This window comes from Equus asinus, chromosome 20 (assembly GCF_041296235.1).
Source record: "Equus asinus isolate D_3611 breed Donkey chromosome 20, EquAss-T2T_v2, whole genome shotgun sequence".
Taxonomy (NCBI): Eukaryota; Metazoa; Chordata; class Mammalia; order Perissodactyla; family Equidae; genus Equus; species Equus asinus.
Window position 1 is genome coordinate 12,853,938 of NC_091809.1, and position 7,447 is coordinate 12,861,384.

Genomic DNA, 7,447 nt, shown 5'->3' on the forward strand with positions numbered 1-7,447 from the left:
CCAGTCGTCACGATAACTGGGGCAGGGAGGGGACCCCTAGTTAACATATGTATCTTGCCAAGAATAACCTAGTCACCAACTATGATCACCATCACTTCAACAAGAAAACACATTTTAACCCCAAAAAGTAGGAAAGTCAGTGTTGAGATGAAAGAAGTTGCACTGACTACATCTGTGCATGACCAACGACCCAGGACTGTCCTCACTTCCTCTGTGCCTCAGACAGGCTCAAACAACCCTGTGGCAGGAGGAGCCCCGGCCCCCTGGAGAAGCACAAGGCTGAAGGCCCACACCCAGCCGTCAAGATCGACTGCGAGTCCAGGAATCAAGCAGCGAGGGTCCGGTGCAAGGAGAGACACGCTGACCGACGGGCCAGGGCAGGAGCCCGAGCACCCCGTGCAGGACTGTCCGGCCCAGAGCGTCCCTGCTCAGTCCTGCCCAGCTCCCACCGCCTGCAGTCAGCTCCGAGACCCTGTGCAGACACATCAAGGAGCTCTTGACAGCCACTTACGGTCTTTCCCGTCACCCCCGGTTCACAATGGACACCCACGAGGGGGCCCAGCCCACCGAAGGGGTGGGAACACTGTTAACAAGCCTTTGACTGCAATTCACACAGACACAAGTAGATTAGTGGGGGCTGGGGCTGGGGTGGGGGACTGGAGCACCTACGTGGGCACAGGGTTTTCTTTCGCCGTGACAGAAATGTTCTAAAGTTAGGCTGTGCTGATAGCTGTACACTTTTGTAAACACACTAAAATTCACTGAACTCCAAGCTTAAAGCAAGTGGATATTACGGTACGTAATTACATCTCGATAAAACCGTGTACAGAAAAAACCACCCTGGCTGGACCAGAATCGCCAGCTGATGCTCCACACGTGACCTGCTGGCCCCTCCTCCGGCAGTGGGCGACAGCAGCCCGGAGACCCCGGCCCAGCTCCTCAAGCACCCCCTCAGCCAGCTTCAGGGCCCGAGTTGCTGTGCTGAAAAAACATCTGCCCGGTGGACTCATGCGGAGGCAGGAGGTGACCTCACCCAGGGTCCCACCAGCAGTGGGCGGTGGCGCCAGAAGCTTGCCTCCAGGCACAAGTGGGCTGCCCAGCACTGGCTGCCCGACAAGGACAGGAGCAAAGGTGCGTGGCTTGGTACGTGGCCTGTGTCAGTGGCTTTGGGAAAGCCAAGACTAGGAGGGTCAGCGAGGTTCCACCCAGATGGCGAGGCCAGGAGCACCTGTCATCTCTGTGCCACCGCAGGGCAGAGTCCAGGACTTAGTCATGGATGAGCCATGGGGGGGAGGCAGCAGGCAAGCCTCAGACTCCCCAACCATCAACCTCTCACCCTACCCCTACCCTCCTGGAGAAGGGTTCTCCGTGGGGGTGACCATGCCGCCCAGGGGACACTGCGTGACGTCTGGAAAGGTTTGTGATTGTCATGACTGAGGGTGCTCTTTGCATCGAGTAGGTGGGGCCAGGGATGCTGCTCCACACCCCTCAGTGCCCAGGACAGCCCCCCACAGAGAATGACCCGGCCCCGATGCCACCGTGCGGAGACAGGCCCTGGCCTAGAGCACACCTAGGCCACCACGCCTTCCTTTCCTCAACCCCTCCTGGGCTCTGCCAAGCGCTGTGCGCACAACCATCCCCAGGAAGCTGGTTACGAAGGCAGACGCGACCCCGACCCCATTACACAGACCCCCTCCCCAGCTGTCCTCATAGCTGCCCCCACCCACGGCCTGGCCACACACTCCGCCCTGGGCCTGGAGGGTGCCCTTTCTACAAACGCCCACAAGTCAGTAAGCCAGACAAAGAGAAAGAGGCCACAGCCCTGAAGAGAAGATCCGGCTTCATGAAGGACACACACGGCCACCACGCCAGGGAAAGCGTGCCCAGCCACACTCCTAACGGGGACGGGAAATGCCAGTTCTGCCATGCCGCCGGGCACGGGGGCCTTCACAGCGGCTGCAGGGATGGAAGCGGAATGAGCCACTTGGTGGGCAGGCGACACGATCCTGCACGGCTGCGGCTCCCCGCCCCACTGCAGCAGCTCCACTCCCGCAGAAGGCCATTCAGACAGGGGCCCCAGTCTGGAACTAACCCCAATACCAGCACCGCTGATCGGACAAACAGAAGGTGGTGTAGACAGACAGCAGGACGCTGGCAGTAACGCAAGGAGCCGGCTCCAGCGCGCGCCTGCAGCAGGGAGCGGAGGAAGCCAGACAGGAGAATGAGGCTTCCAGCACAAGCAGGGCAGACCATTTAGGGACACGCCCCAAAGCAAGGCAGTACCCTGGGAGAAGGCAAGACAATGCACCTAGCTGTGTGATGCGCCCTGCACCGTGTGCTTCCTGATTAACGAGGAGAACGCACGTGCCTGGACGCGCCCTCCAGCTCTGTCCAGGAAGAACACACTTCCTCTGTCACTCTCACTGCTGGTGGTGAGAGGGGTGGGGGGTCATTCCCACACCGACCAACTCTGCGACCCCAGCCGGGTGTCGTACAATCAACTCAGTTCTGACACTCTGCCCGGAGTCAGCACAGACCCCACAGCTTAAAGGCTCAGTCCTACGGGACGCCCCACTTCAGACGCCAATCGCAAGTCCAGGTTGTCACCTCGGCTTCTGACCAACGACCATAAATCCGGCTTCCCGTGAACCCCGCTCCTTGCATTTGAGTAATTTGCTAGAGCGGCTCATAGAACCCAGGAAGCAGCCACTCACGTTTACCAGCTACTACACAATAAAGGGTACGACAAAGCACACAGGTGAGCAGCCGGATGGAGACGTCTAGGAGAGCCCCAAGCAAGGAGCTTCCGTCCTCGTGGAGCTGGAGTGCGCCACCCTCCCGGCACACAGACGCTTTGACGGACCAAGAACCTCCCCGAGCCCCACAGTTCAGCGTTTCCATGGAGGCGTCACCACACAGGCGTGATCCATCATTAACCCCATCTCCAGCCCCTCTCCCCTTGCTAGGAAGTGGGGGGCGGGGTGAGTGCCAAGCTTCAAACCACGGCCTGGTCTTTCTGGTGACCAGTCCCCAGCCAGGAGCCACCCAAAGTTGTCTCATTAGAACAAATGACGCTCCTAGCACCCAGGAAATCCCATGTGATTTCAGAGCTCAGTGTCAGGAATTGTGGACAGAGACAAAATACACGAACAAGGATGCTCCTAGTACCTTTGCTGCTGAGGAAATTACGAAGGTTTTATGAGCTCTGTGCCAGAAACCAGGGACAAAGGCCAAAATATATATTTCCTATTATATCACAATATCACAGGGTCCAACAACACGGTGACAATGTGGGGTACAAGAGGTGCCTAGATGAAAGGGAGAGCATTAGGGAATTCTGGGAGATTTTTCTTATCAATTTGGGTCAGTCCTGCCCCCAGGGGACACTGGTGATGTATGGGGACATCTGTGGCTGTCACACTGGGGGTGCTCCTGGCATCGAGTGGGTGGGGCCAGGGATGCTGCTCAACCCCCCACAGCGCCCAGGACGGCTCTGACGTCAGCAGTGCCGAGGGGGAAAGGCCGTGATTTAGGGGATGACCCATGTTATTAAAGAACAAAACTCACTTCAAACTTAACATCTTTATTCTCCTCAGAAGTCGTTAAAATAAAAGGAATCTACACAAAGAGCCAAAAGCTCCGGGTGCCCACCCTGTGCAGACGCCATTCGTGCTTCGGTAACGGTCCAGCCAGTGGACCGCAGCCCTGCACACGCCTCGCAGCCCTGCACACGCCTCGCAGCCCGCGGGGACCACACCTCCAGCGCCAGGGGAACCCCAGGATGGTGCCGCTTCTGAGACCAGAAGCGACAGAACATCAGCACTTCCCTACGGTCCAATCTTAAACGCAGACCATGCCCAACCTCAGAATATTACTCTGCACGACTAAACTACGGAGTTCAGAAACGCCAGGTAAGTGGTTGGAAATGCTCATACCCGAGCGAAAACACTCGGACGCTCCCCAAACGCTAAGATAAGTGTGGAGGGCTGTGCGCCACAGAACGAACTCCCCGACGGAAGAGAAGACGCTGGAAGCCACGCAGATGCCCGTCTAGGGGGAGCAGCTCAAGAAACGACGTGCACCCACCCTGGAGAGGCGTCTGGAACGCCCCGGGGGGCTTTGATGCTGGTGCCCGTCACACACGGAGCTGTCGGCGGGGACTCCTCCTCCAACAGGCGAGGCCTCCATGCAATCCTGAGGGCCGCTCAGAGTCGCCCACCACTTCCACGCTCAGAGCAAAACCTCAAAGCGTCTGCACCGAACTGATGTAGACAGTTTCCCTTTTTACTTAATAAACCCTGAGCTTATTACAAAAAGTTATGGGCATAACTTGTAATTTAAAGAGACTCAAAGAAAACGCTTCCCCCGAAATACGAAAACTACCTGCAAGAATTAAATAAATAAAAAAATAAAAGTCACTTGGCTCTTTTTCCTAGTCACAGCCAAGTTTTAGAAACAAGGATTCGCAAGGGGAAATCCTCCTACCTGCCAACATTACCCATGCTGTTATCCTAAGGATTAAAACAACCTCAAGCACCCAGCAACGTGTGAATTAGACCACTATTTCTCAAACTTTTTGACTCATTTTATGAAATATGTTTTCCCTGGTAACCCAACACACACGCACGCACACATTCAGATGCCATCAGCCGAAATCAGAGTTTCAAGAAGCAACAGTTGGTCTGCAAGCGTGCAATCTGGGATTTTCTAGTTTCTTCTTTTTTTTTTTTAACATAATCCATTAAACTGAATTCACAACCCAGGAAGGGGTCACAGGCTGAGGTGCGGACACAGTTAAGGAGACAATTTCGAGGGTGCTCAGCATTACGTCACTGGCTGCATCCTCCTAAGCACCCGGTGAGGTGGGGAGGTGGCTGTCGCCCCACTTTACACGGGGGGCTCTCCCCAGGTCACCCAGTCAAACAGGCCCGAGAACCTGGACTCAGGTCCCCCAGAGTTCACGCCAACGACTCCCACTAAAGCACGCTGCCTTTCCACGTGGCTGTGAAGTCACTACTCGGCCTCCCTTCCACGAGGCCACACACGACTTCTCAGCTAACATCTGTGTACAAAGCAAACTCTGGGGAAACTTGACCACTGCAGACACTGCGGCCTGTCAGAACCCCGTGGGGTGCGCCGGGCGGGCGGACGGAAAGGGCCTACTCCACAGAGAGCCGGGGACCAGAAGAGGGCTTCAACCATCCGTCACCTGCTCGCTCCCACAGGGACGGAGATGGACATCTGGAGTCAGAAGTTACACCCCATTAAGGAGCCTCCAGACCGTGACGGTCCGCTGATGAGGAAACCACGGCACCCAGATGCCACATCCTGCTGGGAATCGACTGCCATCAGGCCAAGGGCAGGGCCCACGCGGGCACCCGGCCTTGAGGACGCCCAGCACCAGCCTCTCCCACCTCCAGAACCCCCGCCTAACGGGCCCCAAGCCCGTGGAGATGGCGCCACTAACTCCCACCCATTCCAAACAAATAGACCACGGCTCAGGGCACTGCCCAGTGGCAATGCGCAGCCCCCTAAAACGCCAGGCGCCCTAATTGGAGCGTGCCTTTGCCCACTGGGAAGACCCTGCAGCCTGTCCTCAGAACCCGGGACCAGGCTGCTCACTGACATCTGCTAACGGAGGAGGGGGGAATCAGGAGGCCAACCAGCGCAGGAAAAGAAACCTGGGGATGCAAACACGCCCCAAATTCACTTAGCCACGTGCAGCAGACAAAATCCAGGCCAATCAGCTCCTCTTCCAACTCAGAAAGCCACTGAAGAGCAGGACACTGGAACCGACACGCTGGCCAGGCCTCCAACGGGATGGAACACCCAGGTGCAGCCAGAGAGGCGAAGGGGAGGGAGTGAACTGAAACATCCTCACTACTTTCCAGCGAGGTCACACCCCTTCCAAAACAGTGCCAGAGAGCGGGAGGGACTCAGGCTCCCAGCAGAGGCAATTGGGCGCCCCCCCCCCGCCCCCAGCATCGGGTGTGGGACCTGCAGCATCCCCAGCAGCCACTTCCTCAGGGCAGCCGCTCCCTGCAGGAGGGGCGGCCGGCCCTAAGGCTCCCATTGTCGGAGTGCGGGCTTCGGTCTCCTCCACGAAGCCCGCAGCCTGGTGGCCACTAACTGCCCCCATTCCTCCTAAATCTAGGTCACAGGTTGGGGGCAGCGGAAAAACAAGGAAACGGTGCCCACAGTTACAATTTTACTTCTGGAAAACCCGTCCCTCGCCCTGGCTTTCGGGTTCCTAGTTGAAGTCGGCTTCCCTATTCCAGGACCCCTGAGCGGCTTCCTTATTTTGAATGAAGACACCCGCTGCCTCCGCGTCCTCTTCGAGGGAGGCGGCCCCACCTTCCCGGGGACTCGGGCCCGGGCCCAGGCCCCGGGGAGAGACCTGGACACGCGCTCATCCCATACGGGGTTCCTCCGGGGGCGGCCCGCGGAGAAGAGGGCCCCGCACCCAGGAGGCCTGGGGCGGGGCCGGGGGCCGTGCATTTGAACACCTGATCCAAAAACGGCCTCCAGGTTGGAGGGCCGCCGTTCGGGGGGACCTGCGTGCGAAGTCTCTTCCGGAGCCACCCGCGGGCAAGGAGAGGGGGAGGCGGGCGCCATGGCCGAGCGGGTAAACTGAGGCTGCGGGAGGGAGACCACCCAGCAGCAGGGCCCGGGGCGCTGCCTTGTTAACAGTGCCCCCCAGGTGTTCCGATACATACGGGGGGCCGAGGATCGCGGCTCGGGGGCCTTCGGGGGTCTCATTTGGGGCTGCCTTGGGCCCCCGAGGGTAAACTGAGCCTCGGGGAAAGAGTGGGCGTGCGGCGGCCCAGGCAGCGGGGAGGAGGAGCTCGAGCGGGGAGCTGGGTCTCGAGGGGCGAGCCGGGGTCCGAGATCGGGGGATGGGGTCGGGGTCAGGGCCGGGGTCGGAGGTCGCAGTCAGGCCCCGCGCGGCGCGCCGGGCTCACCTCGTCCTCCTTGTGGTTGCGGATGCCGCGCACCAGGTCTTGCAGGTTCTTGTCGAACATGCGGTCGATGCTGCCCTTGACCATCTTGAGGGCCATCGCGGCGGCCGCCGCCGGGCTCGAGCCCCGGGAGGCCCGCGACCGGGCGCCGTGCGGTGGCCCGGGGGCCGCGCCTGCCGCCCGCGGAGCGCTGCACTGCCGGGCGCCGCAGCGGGGCGGGCTTCCAGGCCAGGTCGGCAGCGGTCCGGGGGCGGCGGCAGCGGCGACCGGCTCGGCAGGCCGCGCTCCCCTCCCCTCCTGCTCGCGCCGCGCCGCTGGCAAATGGCGGACAAGATGGCGGCGGGTCAGCTGACGGCGGCGCCTCGGCCCCGCGCCCCGCCCCCGGAAGCCCCGCCTCCCGCTAAGCCCCGCCCCTCCACCTCCGGGACGCCACGTTTCCCTGACGACGCCAAGCCGTCCAATGGAGACGAGGACTACGCGCCCGTCGC

The 7,447-nt window shown here is 60.0% G+C and overlaps 1 protein-coding gene across 3 annotated transcripts in view; it reads right to left on the reverse strand.

Moving 5' to 3' along the window:
- Positions 1 to 7,213, reverse strand: part of AP3D1 (adaptor related protein complex 3 subunit delta 1) — a 40,592-nt gene extending 33,379 nt beyond the window's left edge. For 2 of the 3 annotated variants that reach the window (XR_011495877.1, XM_014845639.3), the window contains exon 1: positions 6,963 to 7,193. Coding sequence is in view for 2 of the 3 variants with exons in the window: in XM_014845639.3 (XP_014701125.1) it covers positions 6,963 to 7,058 (96 nt within the window). In the remaining variant the exon portion in view is untranslated. Of the gene's footprint in view, positions 1 to 6,962 lie in introns of all 3 variants that reach the window. The other variant, XM_014845638.3, reaches the window with a different exon arrangement.
- Positions 7,214 to 7,447: the final 234 nt, after the last annotated feature.